Genomic DNA, 22150 nt, shown 5'->3' on the forward strand with positions numbered 1-22150 from the left:
GGGCTGGACTATTTTGAGATCGAGGTAGTGCCTAAAATCCTACCGTGCTGCCTACCTAGAGAGCATTTTTGCCCATCAGCTGATATTTCGAAACCGAAAATGCTGTCTATGTAGGTCTCTCACTAGGTTTTTCAACTAGCTCTTTGTTTTCACGCATGCGCGGTGACTCATTCTTCTCTCAGCATCATGGCGGCTCCCGTAGACCTCGAGTTGAAGAAGGTAAACGGTGGTTTACAGGTTTTTTCACAGAAACTAAACGGGTTTATTACTTCGTCACGATAAAATAGCGAATAAAGGTATTTTTAAACTAAGGTAGATCAGAATTTGGGAATGGAACTGTAAAAGCAATGTGAAATGGCAATACGTAACCTCGGTGCACAAGAAACCTTTTAATTTTTGTATTAATTTTTTATTTTTATTATATTAAGTCAAAATATAATTTTACACGTTTAGTAACTACTGTAAATTTTTATAAAGATATATATACATAAAATTGTGTAAGAGGCTTTCAAAATATATCTGTCATTTTCTTAAATTCTTTTTTGTATTTTGACTGTTGTAGGTTGTTTGTAACTGCGTTATATGGTTAAGTCTATGGTTACCATTGTAAACCTTTAGCAAAAGTAGAGATTCTAGTCTAAACTTTTAAGTTTCTGTTATATCTGCGCTTTCATTCATAGTCGAGTATGTAGTATAAACCCTCTCCCGGGTTCCTCTGTAATAACTCTCATTCACTTCCAATAAACATGTTTTAACATCTGTATGCCACAGGCCTTTGCAGAGTTGCAGGCAAAAATGATTGACACCCAGCAGAAGGTGAAGCTGGCAGACCTGCAGGTCGAACAGCTGAGCCGCATGAAGAAGCACGCCAACCTCACGCATGCAGAGATCACTTCACTCCCTGACACCACTCACATGTATGAGGGAGCAGGACGCATGTATGTACATTTCTGTTGGTGTCAATTCTGTGCCTGAATGAGACCTTTTTTGATGATTATCTTGACCTCCTCCTCCTCATTTTTTCCAGGTTCATTTTACAGTCAAAAGATGAGATCACCAAACAGCTTTTGGAAAAGCAGAAGACAGCAGATGAGAAGATCAAGGAGCTTGAGGTAAGTTTGGAGCATGGAAACATATAAAGCATCTCTCTCAGACAGTTAAACCCTGTCAAACACCTCAAAACTGTGTTACTTACACCTGGTGTTAACATCCATCTCTCACAAGTGGCCTATGATAAAGAAATACAGGTGTAAATAAGGTCCAAAGCGTTTTGCAATGCAGTCACTAAAGCCACATTTTAGAGGTGTGGCATGTGACACAATGCATTTGTAGAATAAATGCTAATCAAATTTGCTGTTAATGTATTATTACTTGAAAAAATTGGTAGAATTCCATAGATATAGAGTTTAAACAGAACAATTTCAGAATGCCAAATGCATGAAAGCCCTCTCAAGTCGTATTTACCACTGGGAAGCTCGAGGATCATTTTGATACCCAACTTCTCAAGTTGGCCGGAGAATGATTGGTGCTGTGAGTTGTATTCTTTACTAGTTTTTTCCACAACAGCTACATCCCCTTGTCGTTAAAGTAGTGCATATTTATGAATAGTCATTTAAAGCATATTGTATGTTTTATATACAACAAAAATAGCCTGTATTTGACTGAAATTCCAGAATTGTCAGCAAGCTCACTATCTAGATAGTGCGGTGAGTGTTTATATGTTGTCAATGGATCATGGTACGCTAAATATCATTATGGCTTTAATAAGATTTTCCCAATAAATAGGCAAGAATAAGCCCGGTGTCCTCCATGATTCCTGTTCTTTCAGACAAGAAATAACTTGAATGTGATAAGCACGTAGTCATGACGAAATTTGTAAAGACATTTATAATGTTACAAAAGATTTCTATTAAAAAATCTATCATGGTTTCTACAGATATATTTAGCAGCACAACTGATTTTTACCATTGATAATGAGAATTGTTTCTTGAGCAGCAAATCAGCTATTAGAATGATCTCTGAAGGATCATGTGACACTGACAACTGGAGTAATGGTTTAAAATGTAATATTATTTCACAATATTACTGTTTTATATATTTGATCAAATAAATACAGCTTTGGTGAGCATAAGAGACTTCTTTCAAAAACATAAAAAATCGTACAAACCCAAATTTTTGAGCAGTAATGAACATACAGTGACTTTTAGTAATGAATGCACTCATGAAATGAAAGACCCTCCCTTTGGAGAAATCCAATCACAAGCGTTCACAGGAAATGCTTTTGAAGTGCATGTGGTGTAAGTGGTTGACCACTTCTGATACAATCACCCGAGACAGATGTTAATACCAGGTGTAAACAGCCTAGTATCTTGTATTTTGTAGTGTGATTTTTACCATTTCTTTTCTCTCTTCTTGAATTTCAAAAAGACAGAGTCAAAAAAGCAGTTACATTATTGAATACATTTTTATCAAGGTTCTATTACAAAGATGATTAATACCATTAGAAGAAACTAGGTTTATAGATATAAAATGTATATGTAATTAAAAGGCAAAGGCCACATTTAAGGAAGTAATAAAATGTTGAAATGAATGAATAAGATAATATTTTTACGCAAAGAGTAGCTTATCTGTGTAACGTTTAAGTGTTTACACAGCAGGCATTACTGTAGCATGCTCAGAAACTGAAATGCTTGTGTGGTTATGTTTCCCCCCCTAAATGCTTCACCCACAGTTTTGCAAGTGCAATCAGAATTTCACACTTGTTGTTTGTGGGTGGAAAAGCCCCCAGGCTTGTTTTAGCTCCTTGGTGTGATCGTGGGGGTATGTGTGATAATGATGGGCATACATCACAGCGTTCCCATCACTATTGTAAAAACCACATGCAATGCATGGCCCTCTTGATATAGTTATCTTCTCACAAACATCCACATGCTGCATGTCACATTATTAGAGCCGTCATCCTTATACCTCCCTTTTTCCCTTTTGCTTTATTTGACGTGAAGTCTTTATTTGTGAATAATGTAGCGCCAACCCCCCATGTTTGTTTTTGTAAAATACCTTCTAAATGTTTTGTGATATTCGCACTCCTCTGACAATTATTATAGTCTGTGAGAAAGTTGCACTGGAACTTTGTAGGTGGGCTGAAAAAAATTCAGTGAAAGAGCTGATGTGTTCATTCTTGATTTGACTTACCAAAACCTCATTATAAGGAAACTGTGATGACAAATGTCACCGTCGTCATCATCTACGTGTGGGCCTCTATGAAAATGACTGCAATTGATCCAGTGTTGCGTCATGTTTCCCTTTTGTGGGGTGTTGAATCGTAGATTGTCTCAGGTTTTCTGAGATCACCAGTCTTCTATTTAAAGTAGCAGCTCGTTGGTTCGAAATTTTCATAAATAATACTCTAGGAAAATTTTAAAGTGAACTGTTCTTTGAAAGAGCTGTAATAGTTTATTATTTCTGAAATATACTTATTACTATAATATATTTTTCTTAAAAATGTTAGTTATAACCCTATCACAGTTGCTTTTTCTAAAATATCGTGTATTGTGTGTACTACCATGTAAAAGTTTGGGGTCTTTAAATTTTTTATATTTATTTAACACTTTTAGTCAGCAAAGATGTGTTAAATTGATCAAAAGAGACAGTAAAGACATTTATAATGTTACAGAAGATTTCTATCAAATAAATTGTTTTCTTATCAGTTTTCTGAATCCTAAAACAGTGTTTTCCACAAAAATTAAGCAACACAACTGCTTTCAACATTGATAATAATACGAAATGTTTCTTGAGCAGTAAATCAGCATATTAGAATGATTTCTTATTATGATTCATGTGACAGTGAAGACTGAAGTATTGATGCTGAAAATTCACAGGGATAAATTACATTTTAAAATACATTTAAGTCGAAAACAGTTGTGAACATATTTATTGTATAACATATTTATACAATATTGCTGTTTTACTGTATTTTTGATTTTGTCTTGGTGAGCATGACAGATTGTTACTGACACCAAACTTTTGAATAGTGGTGTAAGTTTGACACTCAACCATTTACAAAATACAAATTACACGTAGGGGATAATCCATGGCTAGCTGTGCATTAAAGGATGTTAATGCACGACGTGGACGCAAAGAAACATCCTGATGCGAAGCAGTTAAAATGACGGTTATTTTTGATTCAGTATTCAGTTATGGCTCATCAGATCTAGCAAATCTGCCCACTTTAAATCATATTTGCTAAGAAATATAATGTATCCATTCAGTAGTGAATCTATTTTATCAATAAAAGTTTGTGTGCGTAGCACTCTGTGTGCGTAGCACTATCTCCGATTTCTGTGTGTGGATTTGTGCTCCAATGAAAGCAGAGAAATAGTATAGAACTGTGATTAAAATGACTAGAACTACCTGTGCATTAAACAGTTTTATTGCTCACCATCAGAATCAACTATTCAAACAGACCATGGTATAATGAAAATTAATGCACTCTTTTCTCTCTTGGATGGTTTAACGCTAACCTGCTCACTAAGACAACCTGTTTTGTAAAATGGAAAAATGTGCATGACTTTAAGTTTGTAGCATTTTCATAAAATAGAATATAATAGGAAAACTTTAAAGTCCCCTTGTTGTCAATAATTTTATCCCTTAAAACTCATCCTTGATCACCAAAATGACAAATGTAAACGTTTTTTTCCTTGAATTTTATTTCTTCATGCCTTAAAATAGCTTGAATGTGACTGTACACCATTGCCTCATTCAGTATACGTGGTTCTATTAATATGCAAATTACCCCCGCCTCCACTCACTCACACCAGCTCAGAGATCCACTTGTTGATGATCACACATTGACTTGATTGGTTACAAGGTAGTTTGTGACGTCAGAAACGCCTGCAATTTCAAACAGTGTTATTGAGACTGTCTTTGGTTCACTGCAGTTTTAAAGGGTTAGTTCACCCAAAAATGAAAATTCTGTCAGTAATTACTCACCCTCATGTTGTTCCAACCGCGTAAGACCTTCGTTCATCTTCGGAACACAAATTAAGATATTTTTGATGAAATCTGAGCCATATCTGAATCCTCCATAGGCTGCTATTGTGTCCGAAACTTGCTGGCCCAGAAAAGTTATTAAAGAGATCGTTAATATAGTCCAAGTGACTCCAGTAGCTCAATCTTAAGTATATCAAGCGACGAGAATACTTTTGTGCGCAAAAACAAACAAAAATAACGACTTTATTCCACTTTTCATTTCCTTCTCTCTGGGCCTCGTAGTGTTTTTGCGCTGCCCGTCTGTGTTGCACGTCATCACGCATCACACACATGACTGGCGTCGGCCAATAGTGAGCCTACGTGGTGACGTGTAACACGGACGCGCTGCGCAAAAACACTACGCAAACCAACTAGAGGTCCAGAGAGAAGGAAATGAATAGTGGAATAAAGTCGTTATTTTTGTTTGTTTTTGCGCACAAAAAGTATTCTCGTCGCTTGATATACTTAAGATTGAGCCACTGGAGTCACTTGGACTATATTAACGATCTCTTTAATAACTTTTCTGGGCCAGCAAGTTTCGGACACAATAGCAGCCTATGGAGGATTCAGATATGGCTCAGATTTCATCAAAAATATCTTAATTTGTGTTCCGAAGATGAACGAAGGTCTTACGCGGTTGGAACAACATGAGGGTGAGTAATTACTGACAGAATTTTCATTTTTGGGTGAACTAACCCTTTAAGTAGAAAATACTCAGCAATGGTGTTGACTTATGAATTTGCTCATGGTTTGTCTTAAAGCATATTAAAAACACCACAGACATATAAATAACATTAAAAGCTTGATTTTCAACACAGGGGGACTTTAAATAATGAGCTGAAGAAAGCATCTCTTGTGCTTTAAACAGCACAAGCATTCAGTAAGCACCTTGTATGGCAGCTGGCTACACACAACCTTTCTCTGTGACCTCGGTCAGTTTTCAAATGTGTCTTTTCACACTAACATATTTTTTGCTACTGTAAGTGACAACTCCAATCCATAATGATGAAATTACCACCCATCAGATTTGCTTGGCATTGCAGCTTCATGTCATACCTCATGAAACAAATGTGTTCAGACAAAGTTCACGTATTTCACTGATGTCATTGTTCATGACAAGAGTGAAAAGGCATCTGTTCAGGTGTTTTCCTGAACTTCAGGTGCGTTTGTGACCACCTGTGGCCTCATGGGAGGTCCTGTTTCTGACACAACAGCCTCCTATTTCAAACAGGTTTCAGATCAGTGCCGTTATTTTTTAACTACATGACATCAGGGGAAAGCAGCAGGCTTTTACTGGCAACATCCCTTTATCATTTTTCCATTTTATTTTTCTTACTAAAGATATGACCCCCGTCAGGCGAGAAGTTTTAATAAACCTGTCGTCGAGGTGTCATACCATGAGACCTTCTGTGGATTTTGCATAAGGGAAAGATATTTTACAACTTTGCAAGTTCATGAGAAGAATGGGAGGAAGTGTATTTCCGTATGATGGGAATTTAAAGTCGTGTTCTGAAAATACTGTTAACTTTATCTCACAATGCACAGTGTTGGTTTAGAGATGCTTTATGGAGGATCCTTATGTCTTATCAGACTGAATAAACTGAATTACTGTTAATTTCTGAAAATGTCTCTCATCTTTCAGTATTATCCCACCTCATGTCAACTGTGATATAATTTCTCCCTTGTGGTAAATCATCTGCATGGGTCATATTTTCAGCAGAATGTGAGATATCGGTGCAGATGAACTTCACCTTGATATGAGTGTACAAATAAAGAGATGAAGGGAACCACAGTGACTTGTGATGCAGTGAAACACAGGCACATGCGAGACATTTTGGCCCTGTTTACACCTTGCATTAAGAAGAGTTTTGACCGGATTGCTTTCCTAGTGTAAACGCTCATGTGGTCGAATGCGTTTGAACAGCCACAAAAGATTGCCTACTCTCCATCTACTAACCTATCGCGTAAACATTATGGGAAGCGCTCTAGCCAGACGGATTTAAACTGTCGACTGAAGACCCAAGTTTGGTTTGAAGAAAAAAAACCTACTGCTCTCCGTTAGATCGAAAGATCTAAGACCCATAGACCATCCCCTCAAAGAAATCAGGACAGAAGTGGTTGAAAGTGGACAAAAGAGACAGATTAAAACACCAGGTGTAAACAGATCCGTGTGTGTCTGCCTCGTCTACTTGTGATCCGATCAAACAAAACACATCTTAACACCAGGTGTAAACAGGGCCTTTGTAGATCAGGTACAGTAGTCTAGTTCCCCTTTCGTCTGGGTCTGATGTGTCATGCAGTCGTTTCTTCATCTCTTTCCAGATCTGAGTCTGTGTTGACAATATAGATCAACACATTTTTGATGAAGTCATGACCTTGTGCAAGTATTTACCCTTTGGCTATAAACATTGTCTAGCATCTTTTTACATATAAGGAGTATAAGAAACTAAATCTTTCTTTCTTTCTTTCTTTCTTTCTTTCTTTCTTTCTTTCTTTCTTTCTTTCTTTCTTTCTTTCTTTCTTTCTTTCTTTCTTTCTTTCTTTCTTTCTTTCTTTCTTTCTTTCTTTCTTTCTTTCTTTCTTTCTTTCTTTCTTTCTTTCTTTCTTTCTTTCTTTCTTTCTTTCTTTCTTTCTTTCTTTCTTTCTTTCTTTCTTTCTTTCTTTCTTTCTTTTGTCTTGATCATTTGAGCCACGGGTTCCTGGTAATGGACATTGGCAAATTGAATTTAATTTTGTAGCTCAGTTTCCACAAAAATATTAAGCAGCAGCACAACTGTTTTCAACATTGATATTAATATAAAAAATTCTTGATCAGCAAATCAGCATATTAGAATGATTTCTGAAGGATCATGTGACACTGAAGGCTGGAGTAATGATGCTGAAAATTCAGCTTTGCATCACAGTGCAGTCTTGGTGAGCATAAGATACTTCTTTCAGAAACTGATCCCAAACGTTTGAATGATAATGTATAAACTTGAGCTGCTTCTGAATTTGTGTGTTGTCAGAAGAAGTACTGCATTTGATAAAGAACTTTTGCCATACTATATTCATTGCAAGTAGACATATTTGTCTCATATCTCAGGGTTTGTGTCATATCAAACAATAATTGGTGAAATTTAGCCTATTTGCCTGTAATAAAATGTTCTTTCCTTTGAGTGGCACTGCGTATATTTGACGTCAAAGTGATGTGGAAAATGTATTTCAATTTGCATAGTTTGAAAAATGTATTTACTCTCTAATCAATTACTCATTTAGATCCCAACTTTGCATAGGCACATCTGTTACTTTGCATGTTTATTTAGCAGGAACTCTTCATTGAAAAAGGAAATGAGTTTAAAGGAAATATACCTGAAGTGTAAATGAGGGCTGTGAGATCATAGGCGTTCACTCATATAAAGTATTTCTGAGCTTTGTGTGTGTTCTGGCCCGGAGCGTGTGTTCTGCACCGTGTCTGGGCCTGTCTGTCTTTGGCTTCGGTGCACTGGGCGGTTTGGGTGTAATTCCAGGCTCGGTCGTGACATCATTGTGAATAAATGCAGGGCTGGTGACATCTGGAACGAGGCCCAGGGCTTCCCTCAACAGGCAGAGAGTGAGTGAGAGCGCAACATGTGATGAAGCCCAACCCCAGTGGAAGAAGTATCTCGTAAAAAACGACTACAGATATTTTTTGATTTCACTGTGACCATCACGTATCTCATGGTGGCCAGAATTCTTAAGAATAAAGCTATTTTTTTATTTTTATTTTCTAATTTAAGAATACATTTAAGAACATTTTGCATTCCCAAAAACCTTTCTTAATACAAAATGTAAGAATTTCAATTCCTGAAAAGAATGCTCTTAAAAATCATCGAAACTAACCTCTTATGGTTAGGATAACCCCCAACTTGTACGAATTTTTCACAAGTTGCACTTAGGAACATTCTTACAAACTTTATCATTTATCTTAAAGGGACAGTCATTATTTACTCACCCATGTTGTTTCAAACCAATAAGACTGGTTAATTTTCAAAATACAAATTAAGATTTTTTAAATAGAGAGGTTTCTGCTTCTCCATTGAAAGTCCAGGTAACCAAAACTCCATAAAGGTCATAAAGTCGTCGTAAAATAAATTAAAATGAATGGGGTGGTTTAATCCAAGTCTTGTGAAGACACATGGTTGCATCCTATGATGAACTGATTTAACTTAGGCTATTATTTACATCTAAAATTATTGACACGCATGCAGCACATCACATTTGGTAAAGATATAAGCTGAAACGCTTGTGCGTGACGCGCGAGATCCAAGTTTGTTCTAACATATGACACGCATGCGATGCACGCAAGCTTCTGTGTTTAGTTTACCACAAGTGATGTGCTGTACGTTTGGTTATAAGTGAATAAAAGCCTAAATTAAATCTGTTCGTCATATAAATCAAACTTCTTCATAATAAGATTTTTGTGAATTTTTGTGTCAAAGCACAAACATATTTTCTTCTTATCTAAAAGTCATAATCATCTGTTGGTTTTTTTAAGACACCAATTTAATGATGGTGATTGTTAGCGTTTGAAAGGCAACCCCTGAGTCACACAAATGTTTCAGAAGCCTCCTTGCTTTTTTAACGCCTGTGTACAGTCAAAACACATAGCTGTCATTTTCCGCCTAGTACATATTGGAACCGCATTTAGATCTCAGGGGGCGAATGAACTCATGGCTCCTTTGACCTCCGTATTCACACAGCCTGGATGCAAGGCAGTTCGTTACGAGGTAACATGATGTCGTCAGCATCAGAGCAGTGCCTTGGCCCACTCTCCACCCTCGTGATCCCCATACATGACTGATGACTCCTGGGGTGACAATAACCCCACTGCTGGTTCCGTTATGAGGTCATAGTTGACCCATGATGCAGATGGGCCTCGTGCCCACGGCGGGGGGTGAAGCATGTCTATAGTGAAGCATGTGAGAGAAACCTGTTGACATGACTGTAATGGATCTGTCAGCTCCCTTCCCTGAGTCTTAGCGGGGTATTGTTTGCTGCATTTGCAGTGAAAGATGGGAGAAGCATGTTATTAATACTCCAGTGGCAGCAGGAGGGAGATGCTGCAGAATTAGTTGCGTGTCTTGGGTGTCAGTGCATGGGGACAAATGTCCTTACATGGCACTTTCATGCCCACATCTTCTTTGAGGCGCTTGATAGATCTCCTCACACCCGCCGCTCTTCAACTCATTTGACTTTGTACTCTTGAGCTCTGCAGTGGCACAGAATTATGCTTTCATTGAAGACTGCCCATCAAATTCAAAGAATTTGGAGGAGAAAATAATTGACAGTATTAAGATAATATATAAAATGTGAGAAACGTTGAACTGCTTAATAGTTTTGTAAAAAAGTGATTAAAAGTGAAAAAAGTTCTTCCGGATTTTCAACAATTCTTATTGAAGATTACTAGACTATCACAAGCGCAGTTTTGACAAAACCTCATATATGTCTGCTAGCTAGATTAACTTACATTATATAACATCAGGTCAACTGCCCCAAAACTCTACATGGCCGGATATTGGGAGATATTAGTTGCTTGTTGATAGTGTGAGGTTATTGTTGTTCCTTAAGCCTGTAACCTGGAAACTGTGTAAACATCAAATTAAACATGAATTTATATTGGACTATAAAAACCCAAAGCAGAGAGGGGACTTTGGCTTGTAATATAAGATGTCCACCACATTGCCGCCACTGTATTTTATGGATTCCTCACCCCTTTAATGTTCTGTAGGTGTTACTGTAATAATTATATAGTTAATACAATCGAAACTACCATTTTTCTTTTGCAGGATTTAATGCAAGACATCTCAGGTGAATAGGGTAAAAATAACTATAGATATCACCATACGTCCCCAGTTGATTGATTACATTAAGAATTGCAAAATAAATTGTATAGTTTTCTTAAATGATTAAATATGCACTAATTTGCATACATTTCCAGAATAGAAATATCTCTTTTTTTTTTACCTATTAGTCTCAAATGTTTTTATGTCTCATTTTGTCACCCCATAAACCAGAACATACTTTGAACAGCCAAAAAAATAAATAATAATTCACCATTTTTAGGAATAAAACGTATAAGATCAGGCACATGACAAACCACTCAGAATGTAGATAAATTTGATATGTACTAAAGTCAATATTTCTGGCCCAGTGCTGAAGAAAAAAACTCATTTAAAGAAATGTACTAGTGGTGTAATGATTCACTCATTTCCTTGATGCATCCATTACAAATCCTGATTATGCATATGTATCGATCTTGAAACATGGATTTTTGAATTGTGAATAATTAGTTTCAGTCAATAATCAGTTTAATCGAATGAATTGCAATTCGATAGCGATTCAATGCTTTTAAAATATATAAGCATTCAATTATTACATGCGCGAATTAATGAGACGCTGCGGCGTGATTCGCAACCACAGATCTCCCTCACAGATACGCGCTGCACTCTTTACTGCCTTTCACTGGATTGCGCTCGCTCTCCGTTTTAGAGCAGCCCGTGTTTGATCTCTCCTCAGAACTGCCACTTCTAACAGATTTACAAATGATAGCTCTCTCACAATAGTGCTATAGTCTATAGTCAAACCATTGATAAAGTCATGGAAATAGATAAAATCCTGTAACATGAAGCTTTACTTGTAATTTTAGTATGAAGATACATTTCTATAGCTCAGATTGATTTAAAACTACGCTTATTCAAGGATGCGCATTAATGCATGGATGGAGCAAAACCGATGCAAGTGTTTAAAATGGGATGGCAGGGACAGGACGATAACCGTTGCAAAGTACCTGCGTGACTCTATACATAAACAGAGAAGTAGCTCCGGCTACAAAGACGCATGAAACTAACACGAGCTAACATCTAACAATGCACAATGGTTTTTTTTTGCAATCTTTGTCCCATGAGGGTCGCTGGGTAATTCGACTAAGGGGCGGCCCAAAAGCTGTCCTCGAGCAGATCGGGAGGTTTAAGGGTGTGTTCACACTTGTTTCTTTTGGTCTGGACCAAAAAAGAAAATAATGCGTTTAGTCCTGGTTCGCATAGCATACACACTGTCAATTTTTCCTAAAGATAAAAAAAACACATATATTTTTCGACGTACTTGCGGAACATCCAAACCAATGCTGTGTTCTGGGCTAATCGAATCGAAAGCATATAATCGTGAATCAAATCGATTTGCTGTCTACCCCAAGATTCACAGCCCTAAATGTACTGTAATTTGAAATCTATAGACACAAACAGATTAAGTGTATATATAATAAACACTTAAAAGTGTATTTTGTAGGGCTGCCCTCGACTAAAGATTTTTCTTGACGACTAGTAGTCGATCATGTAAGCGATTAGTCGTCTAATCGCGCGTGTATATTAAGTCATATGAGCCTTTAATTACTTATACATAATACATAGCCTAATCAGAGCTGAAGTGCCACAGCGCACCGCCAAAAGTAATGATTATGAATGTGTCTTGAAAAAACAAAAACAGTCGAAACATTTTAATAATTTATTGATAATGTGTTCTGTGTTTTCCGCTGCAGAGATTAAGTTGACGATGCTGACTCGTCATCTCTGCAGTAGTTTCATACGGATTACATAATCTGAGAATATTTGTTAAAATTTTTGGTCGACTAAGCCTTTCTAGCCGACTAATGATAAGTCAGATATTAGGGGGCAGCCCTAGTATTTTGAGTGTTTACTTTCCACTTGCCTGAAATAGCACATTAGGAAAAGCCAAGTAGCCCAGAATCTCAAAATTGAAGTGTGAATGAAAACAATTTTTTTGCTTGTAGTGTCTTGCCTTTAAACAAATATTGCAGGGGCGGTGCAGCTACAGTTCCTGTTTCAATGGCACTTTTAAGAATACATCTTTTGTTTCTGCAAGACAAACATCTCTGCAACTCAAACCCAGTTTGTGTTTTCTCTTCAGAACGAATTCCTTCGAGGCATCTTCCACCCTTTTTTCTCTAGAATTATATATCGCTAAAGCAACATTCCTTTGGCAATTGTTTATGTTTGATTTGCTAAAGCGGAGTGTTGGCATATGAAAATCTGCAGCTGTTCTTTGCCGCCCATCCGTTCTGTTGGCCTTTGCGGCAGGTCATCGCTTTTCAGAAGCGTCACCTCTGCCTTTTGTAGCGGAGCCGGCAACAACAAAGGGCTCTTTTACAGCAGTGTCTGCGCAGACTATCTGCCCTGTCATCTGTGTTCTGACAGAAGTCACTATGGGCGGCCCTCACTCCCATGAGAAGATCCATTCAGGCCACAACAATGAAGGCTTCTGCTGTCCGATTCATACAGAACCGCAGAAGAGAGAGCCACAAGACCTCTCTTTGTGCCTTCTTCCGCATTGTTCTGGGAAGGTCAGCCTTCTGAGGTATCATTATCCGCATGGAGAGTAGTGTTTCCATAACACAGCGTGTTTGGGCAATGGGGAATCCCCCATTAGCTGTTGGGTTCTTTGATGATAACCAGTTTAGTGCAGAATTTAGTGCATTGATCTTAAATGATTGTGTTAGTATTATGATGTTTTATTATGGTCCTGATTTGATTTAGAGAACCAAAACTGAAATGTTTTCTTTTTCTGTGTTCTGTGAAATTGCACCTCAAAAAAAAAAACACTGGCAGCTGTGGTTGGCAGAAATTCACTCTAAAAAATGACAACGTTACAGGTATTACGTGATGGCATATTTTTCAACTTACTACTGTATATTTCATTAAATTATATTATGTTAATATACCATTATATAATCTACTTTAATAATCTACCCAAATCTTCATTGAACCTTAGAATACTAATAACCACCATACTAATAGAGGGGGTAAAACAGAAAGCCTCATGATGATTAATAAGTGGCCTGTCCATGAAACATGATCAATACTCGTGTATAGACGGTTCACAGGGTCATATACACAAAGACAAAATACCATCAGGGTAACGCATGACATCAAAATTATGTAATAAACGTTACTAATTTGTAGTTTGATAAAACAAAACAATTTATGTGAAAATATGTGATGTTTCACCCGGGGCCTTTTGGGAATGCAACTTTTTTTTTTCTCTATAAGTTATATAGTTTATTTGCAAAAAACATAAATTTGACAGTATTTTACAGATGTTAAACCATTTTTCACCATTGATTGTATGTTAAGGTAACTTACAGTTAACCAAATAACAGATTTTTACCCTAGCGTTTTTTACAGTATTTTTCTGTAAAAATTACCAAAAAAAATTTGAGTCTGGCTTTCTTTGACAGATTCATCAAAGAGATCAGCATTTTAAATGGTGCTATTTCAGAGCTTAGTGGAGATATCCGAAAGTGTGCAAGACACACACATACATTTACCAAACGGGGCATTCATGTAGTCAAAAGATTGATTGTTTGGCACTCAGCTCAACAGAGCTGTGTAGGAGGCAAGTGCCACTGAGTTGGGATCATTTCTGTTCCTGCAGACACTTAACGGCTAGTTTCAGCTTCCCAAACACGGATGTTGTAGTAAATGCAACATTACTACACCGAATTTCCCATGTGTATCTGGAGCATCTTGTCTTTTGCATATGATTCACAGAGCAAACAGGGAACAGGATTCCCCCTTTAGTTTTTCAGCTTGTGCTCCTGTGCTCTTTTTAGGCATGCCTGCCCCACCCAAAATGAGATATGTAAATAAACCACTGGAATAAACTTTTTATCTTCTTCAGTACAGCTGCCTCCTTCATTCAATGCAGGATGTGTCATACTGATTCAAACCAGTAACTTCCAAGTTTGTGTGTCTTTTTGAATTATTTATTTAAAGAACTGAGTCATTTGCTTGGGAATCAGACTGCACAGGCCACACTTCTTGTGTTATCACTTGACTTATGAAAACGTGTTTCCTTGCCATAACTTTGCAGTTCACATTCAGTTCGGACTACAAGCTCACAACTCGAATAAAACATAAACACTACTGTTCAAAAGTTTGGGGTCACTTTTTTTGGGAAAGAAATAAGCAAGTAATGACGCAAAAATTGCATCACGATTTCAAAAATATTAAGCACAAATGTTTTCAACATTGATAATAAGAAATGCTTCTTGAGCACCAAATCAACATGTATTAGAATTTCTGATGGATCATGTGACCCTGAAGACTAGATTATTGACGCTGAAAATTTGGCTTTGACATCACAAAAAAAGAAACTGAATCATTTAAAAAATAATAATAATGAATAGTAGTAATGTTTTGCAATGTTACTGTTTTTACTGTATTTTTTATCTAATAAATACAGCCTTGGTGATATCTAAGACACTTCTTTCACCCCAAACTTTTCAATAGTATTGTATATATATATTCCACTCTAAGTGTAATACTGTGAAAATTACATTTGTTTGTGCAAACTGAAGGTTAAGTGATGAGTGGTACTTTTGATAGAAAAAAAATGTGCATTTAACCCAGAATAATCATGTTTCTGTACATGCATTCTGGGTGTTCTGATGGTGGTGACATTCCTTGGTAATGGATGAAAAAATATATATATTTAAAGGCAGCCAAACAAGTCATCAGTGTGTTGTACCACTCGCATTCCAACTCTATCAGATCGATGGCGGGGGTAATGCAACATTCTGCACACCCCTGTTGGCTATTGTTTTCCCTCCTGTGTCATTTTCTGCCCTCTTAAATATTTTCATGACCTTTCTTCTGCCTTTCCTAGCACTGCAACCTATAAATAAGTGGCTTTTCTGTAGATGTCCATAATGGGGTGGTATGGGTGAGCTGATATGAATTGTCATCATATCTCTTATCATGCTTGCTCAGGGAATATTTTCCTCACTATGGCATGCAGACTTATCACAAAACAGATGCCATGGTGTGAAAACCCCATTATCAAACCTCACCCTCTCATGAAAAACAAGCAAGCATTTTGGTAACCTGTATCATCGGTATCTACATAGGCACGTACAAAAATCCAAAAGTACGCAAGCATCTTTGTACGCAAACAAGCCGGATGATATTCCAAAAATAAACCACCACTTCAGTGAACAATTGACTCGTGCATTTATAGGACAGAGTTCGGATACTTGTCTCATTCCGCATTCTCTTTTTTTTTGCATATTTGTGACACATTTGGCTTAGTTTGAATGGAAAGTCTGTTTGCGGGTATAAAACCGTCACCGAATACCTGTTTTCATACAATAGGCAACACATGAGCCCGTTACTAGGAAAACAAGGCAATGCATTCAAAACTCAATGAACAACAACAATTTATTTAAAAGCAGAAATAGGTAGTTTGCTCTTTTTTGTGGCAAGCCACCAAAGGTTTAAAGGGATCACCCAAAAATGAAAAATCATTAGTTACTCCCCTTCATGTTGTTCCAAACCTATAAGATTTTCGTTCATCTTTGAAACACAATTGAAGGTATTTTTAATGAAACTTGGGAGATGTCTGTCCCTCCATTGAAAGACCATTCCACACCAAAAACCGCTTCAAAAAGTTGATATGCAGATTTGGGATTGGCTTCAGTTGGTCATGCAGATTTGCTGTGTTGACCAAAAGACTTTCAAAGCAAGCAGCTTTGTGTTGGTTAACTTTGCAAATCCACTTAACTTGTGAAATCTGCTTGGGGAAATATTTCACCCTCACAAAGAATTCCAGATTGTGTGAATTCCTATTGAAATGACTGGATTTTGTCATCTAAAATTTGCTGAACAACAGTAAATCTGACCGCACCTTAAAGCCTACTTTTAAAGTCTTTATGAACGTTTTTGAAGCATTTTGCTGGAAAAGACTTTCAATGGAAGGACAGAAATCCCTAATGTTGCATTAAAAATGTCACAGAATTAACATTGAGTGAACTATCCCTTTAAGGTTATTGACATCTCATTCGGTTTTTGAGAACGTAGCTGCATTAGGCTATTCATACGTCACTGAGGGGGATGGAGGAAGGGTGGGATTCCCAGACAGCAGTGAGCTAATGTGCAGTGATGCTTGGTTACAGATGTAAACACATGCCTACTTAAATCATTACAGAGATGTCAACACACAAGCCTCGTTTCGACCTACAACCACATAGGGATAAAGGGATAGTTCACCCAAAAATGAAAATTCTGTCATCATTTACTCTCCCTCAAGTTGTTCCAAACCTGTATGATTTCCTTTCTTCTCCTGAACACAAAAGAAGATATTTTAAAGAAGGTTGGTAATTAAACAGTTGCTGGTCCCCATTGACATCCATAGTTTTTTTTTTTCCTACTATGGAAGTCAATGGGGTCCATCAGTCATTTGGTTACAGACTTTCTTCAAAATATCTTCTTTTGTGTTCAGCAGAAGAAAGAAAGTCATACAGGTTTGGAACAACTTGAGGGAGAGTAAATGATGACAGAATTTTCATTTTTGGGTGAACTATCCCTTTAAAATACAGCACACTTTCGGTTCTTTTTTAACCAATCACAGACCGTGAAATTGGGAGATAAGGTAAAAACATGGATTGTTAATGTTATGTGTCGCACAACATTTGTGGTATGTTGAAAATGTCTAATTTCTTATTTATTGTGTTTATGAGATTGTGCCACATCGCCTTGGGCAAAGGTTTCCTGTGTGAGTGTGTGCGCGCGCGCACTGATTTGACTCACTTATTTTGCAACACATTGCCGGAAGACTTCAGGTAGAGGCCTGTTACTCTACGCAGTATCTCGGCCACTAAACCAGGTGTTGGCCTGTGATGAAACATCCTGGCACACGTTGCGTAATACATTCACACTTTCTCTAGCATGCATGCAACACCTTTAACAGAATCTCACTAGTCTATTCTGATTTTTGTATTTAGAGACAATGAGAAACCTTTAACCTGATTTATCCTGAGCAATCAAAGTTAAAGTCTGGTCACAACCGTCTTTGAACTTGATTCAAAAAAAGGTTTTCTTATCTTATCTTAAAGAATTTTAACAGCTCTGTCACGCAGTTTGGGGAGTAAAAGGGTGTGTTCAGAATATGTTTCCGAATATGAAGTTACAGCTAACTTAATTTAGTCTTTTCCTCTTTGTTTTCTCCACAGCAAAAGAAGACATACCTGGAGCGCAGCGTTAAAGACGCGGAGGACAACATCAGAGAGATGCTGATGTCTAGAAGGGCCCAGTAAAACACTCACTCACAACCATCCGCACACAAAAAAACCTTCTCGTCACCTTTGCACACCGTACCCTTAGTTTGAACATGTTTATGCATGTATTGGAGAATACTCATGACAGTCATTTGTCAGCTGAACACAGGAAGTTTATTTAGGTTAATAGTTAAAAATGAATGTACTGTGATTCGTGTGACTTCTGACACCTGAGTATTCTGTAAGTTTTTTTAAGTTATTGATTGTTTTCTTCGACAGGTCTTAATGGGGTTTTTTTCTATGGTTTTGTAATAATGCAAAATATTTTTTGTTTTATGTAAGCAGGTGTTAACATGGTAATAAAGGTGTTTAAAGACAGCAAATTTTGTGTATGTGTGTGTCATAGAGGGCGCAGACAGTCATTTAGATATGATCTGAATGATGTGGTACTTTAATTGCTGTGTTTTGGGGATTGCTGTGTTTGTGCCTCTACATCTCTGGTTTCCTGTCAGTCCCCCTTCCCGTCTCTTTTCTTCTGATCTTAAACAATTATTGCATAAGCCTGTGAAAACTTGTCTTTCAGGCTACTGCCTTTAAGCTGGAAAAGAGAAATAGCCCAGACTTCTGTTTAAGTGTTCTCCAGACAGCCCTTCCTGTGTCTTTCCTGTGAGCTCAGTCCTTCGTGATGCAGTTGTGCGTCTGCTTGATATCCTCCTTCCTCAGTGGGGAGCTGAATTGCATAGATAAAGCAATGGAGGAGTTTTCTAAATGTAAAGCTTCGAAATTGATAAGGTCATTGTTATGAAAGCCAGTGAGTTTCTGGTTTTGCCTCAAATTTATACATGTCGCTCTTGAATATTTAATTCTAACTGGTCAGTCACATCATTCTACTGTCAAATATATCAGATCTGATATTACTCCATGATGTCTTTTCATATAATAATATGCTATATTATCTCAAAACAATATTTAATGTCCATTTATTTATTAGGTAAGTGTCTGTGTAATATATGGGATAATGTGGCCTACACACAATCGTTATTGTAAAGATCCATTCACCACGTGGTGTGGTCCTGATCACCCTATCTGTGTTTATTTGGCAAAATATTCTTGAGACAGATCGACGAAATATGATCCTCAGGTTCACGCAGATGAGGAGTTGATCTGTTGCGCCCTCTACTGGCCGCAGAAGTGAATATCGCAAGCTCCACATATGTGACCACAAAACCAGTCACATGGGTCACAATTTTGAAATTGAAACACATGAAAGCTGAATAAATAAGCTTTCCATCGATGTATGGTTTGTTAGGATAGGACAATATTTAGCCGGGATACAACTATTTGAAAATCTGCAATCTGAGGGGTATCTAAAAAATCGAAACATTGAGAAAATCGCCTTTAAAGTTCTACATTTATGTTCGCGATTGTGCTGCATTCACTCACAAAAATAAATGTTTTATATATTTACGGTCGGACATTTACAAAATATCTTCATGGAACATGATCTTTGCTTAATATCCTTGTGATTTTTGGCATAAAAGAAAAATCGATAATTTTGACCCATAGGCTACAATATATTGTTGACTATTGCCACAAATTTACCTGTGCTACTTGTGACTGGTTTTGAGGTCCTTGGTCACATCTAGTTGTGAAGTCACGTGTTCATTACTGCAATATAGGGGGGTCCAAGAGTACAGTGGAAGATTTGCATCAAAGGTTTGTACTGCTTTATCTACTGAGGTCCATCTACCAGACACACATATTTTGTGTTTTCTTTAACAGCTATAAGATTGGAATTTACCCTTGCGACTATAGACCACACTTCTTTAGAAGAAAATGAAGACCTTTTTGCATTTAGATAACTGCTCAATAGTCTTTGCCCTGAAGAATAACCTCTCACATGTTGTGTTTTTGAAGGGCCCTGTGGTTCACATCCAAAGGAGACTTCCCGTTGCTCCATGAACACAGCTCCTGTTGTGTTCACACTGTCGGCCTTTTGATGAGCACAGGCAGGGGGGAGTAAAGTCCAGGACCAAGGGCAGATTATTAACCTGTGTAATCTGGTCCCCTTCTGTCTCTCGCGCTCCCATAAAACCAGCGCTCTGCGGCCAGCCGGGTCTCAGGTCTCACGTGGCCTCTGGGAGACAGCAGCACAGAGCCCCGCACATCCTCCAAGGGCCAATGAATCAGTCAGAACCTGCAGAGGAGTTTAAGGTAAAATATCCTTCAAGTATGGTGTCATTGTCAGGAATTAAAACACTGATTTGGGTCACACTGCACATGTTTATGTCAAGGAATGTAAGAACGGGAAGTATTTGTTTAGTTGAATGTCACATTGGAATGCTAAAGGTTTGAGATGACATCCCACTGGAATTTAGTAATTAAAAAAACGGCTGAAATATGTCTATATTATTATATTATATTGAGGAAAATTGAGGATTTTTATTATTATTATTATTATTATTATTATTTGAGTGCTAACAAATTCAAATCTGAATCCTGGTCATGCAAATCAAGTACATTTAAAAGAAGGCCTTGCTTATATGGATGCACACAAATGTTCAGATATGAGATGCAAAGAATTGTGCCAGATTGTTAGAAAATTAGTGACTCAAATGCAAGATACTCAAAAAAAAAAAAAAAATCTCAGTATATGAAGAGTAGGTAAATATATTTTCCTTTATGGTCAAAGTTTTTTGCTTTTTGGCAATTTGAGTCAGTGAATGATCTGATTGAGTACAGAGCTCTTTTTTACTGTAAGTCTGAATAAATAGTACTTTTATGTAGTAGTTTTTTTTTTTTTTTTTTTTTTTGCTTGTGTTAGTTAAATGCGTGATGGAACATATAACACTGAGAGGTGGAAATGTTGGTGATAGATTGAACAGTCCGTTCTGGTCCACTGATTTGATTGGATAAGTCACATTCCTAGAGTTATTATGTTTCTTTGCACTGTTTCCATCACTTTTGTAATTATTTTCTCAACCCAACTTTTAAGCTGACTATAAAAAGGTTTTGAAAAAAATATTAAAGGTACACACACACACATATATATATATATATATATATATATATATATATATATATATATATATATATATATATATATATATATATATATATATATATATATATATATATATATATATATATATATATATATGTGTGTGTGTATGTGTGTGTGTGTGTGTGTATATATGAAGAGTTCAGATGCAAAGACCTTCTAGAGAATGATCTCTGTTTTCTTCTAGAATGACCATTTTTATCAAGCTCGTTTATTTAAGTTCAGTAATTATATATATATATATATATATATATATATATATATATATATATATATATATATATATATATATATATATATATATATCATCCAAACTTAGCAAGGCTATGACAATTCATTTTGTAATCTTTTAATGCTTGTTTTCAGCTCTATTGTCAGTATGCATTGGTACAATGTGTGCAATATTTGTTTGGAATAGCATCTGCATTGTTGTTCATAGTGACATAGCCTTATATGGTCTGGCTGTTTATTGATGAGTCGTGATATTTGTTAATTTTCCCCATGTTGTCTCTGGTTTAACACCTAATTGAGCACTTAACTTGTCATGCGTATCAATGAAATGTCTACCCTGCAAAAAACTGGGATGGGACTCAACTAGAACATGCCAATTGTTACAGCCTAACTTATCACTTAAAAAGCAGAAAGAAAACCGAATTATATTTGAAATATAAAAGTTTGTTTTTGTTTTAGTGAATTCTACTAATTATTTGGTTAATGGAGGCCGCTCATATTCAGTATCATTGACTTTACTGTGGGGTCTGTTTGCTGTCTTTTGCAGTTAGATACATTATCTGTAGTTAAATATTAAATATTAAGTGAATTATAAATGGTAAATGAGAGAGTAACTTGCCAACTTTTGAACTTGGCTTCTTTGAAAATGCAAACAATGTAAATTTTCCTGTATTATGTAATTTAAAATTGTTTAAATTCACTATTATTTTACTATAATTACTATCTATATATATATATATATATAT

The 22150-nt window shown here is 36.7% G+C and overlaps 2 protein-coding genes across 2 annotated transcripts in view; both read left to right on the forward strand.

Annotated features, from left to right (window-relative positions):
- On the forward strand, positions 1 to 18495 carry pfdn1 (prefoldin subunit 1). Its single transcript, XM_081390975.1, has 4 exons — positions 1 to 219; positions 772 to 938; positions 1028 to 1112; positions 18068 to 18495. Exons 1-4 carry the CDS (start codon positions 187 to 189, stop codon positions 18149 to 18151), a joined length of 369 nt encoding a protein of 122 aa, XP_081247101.1. The 5' UTR covers positions 1 to 186; the 3' UTR covers positions 18152 to 18495.
- The window catches only part of slc23a1 (solute carrier family 23 member 1), an 11743-nt gene continuing 8007 nt past the window's right edge, over positions 18415 to 22150 (forward strand). The window contains exon 1 of the mRNA XM_081390974.1: positions 18415 to 20326. Coding sequence (XP_081247100.1) covers positions 20294 to 20326 — 33 coding nt within the window. The 5' untranslated portion in view covers positions 18415 to 20293. The remainder of the gene's footprint in view (positions 20327 to 22150) is intronic.

Source organism: Scardinius erythrophthalmus (assembly GCF_964197995.2).
Source record: "Scardinius erythrophthalmus genome assembly, chromosome: 17".
Classification (NCBI taxonomy): Eukaryota; Metazoa; Chordata; class Actinopteri; order Cypriniformes; family Leuciscidae; genus Scardinius; species Scardinius erythrophthalmus.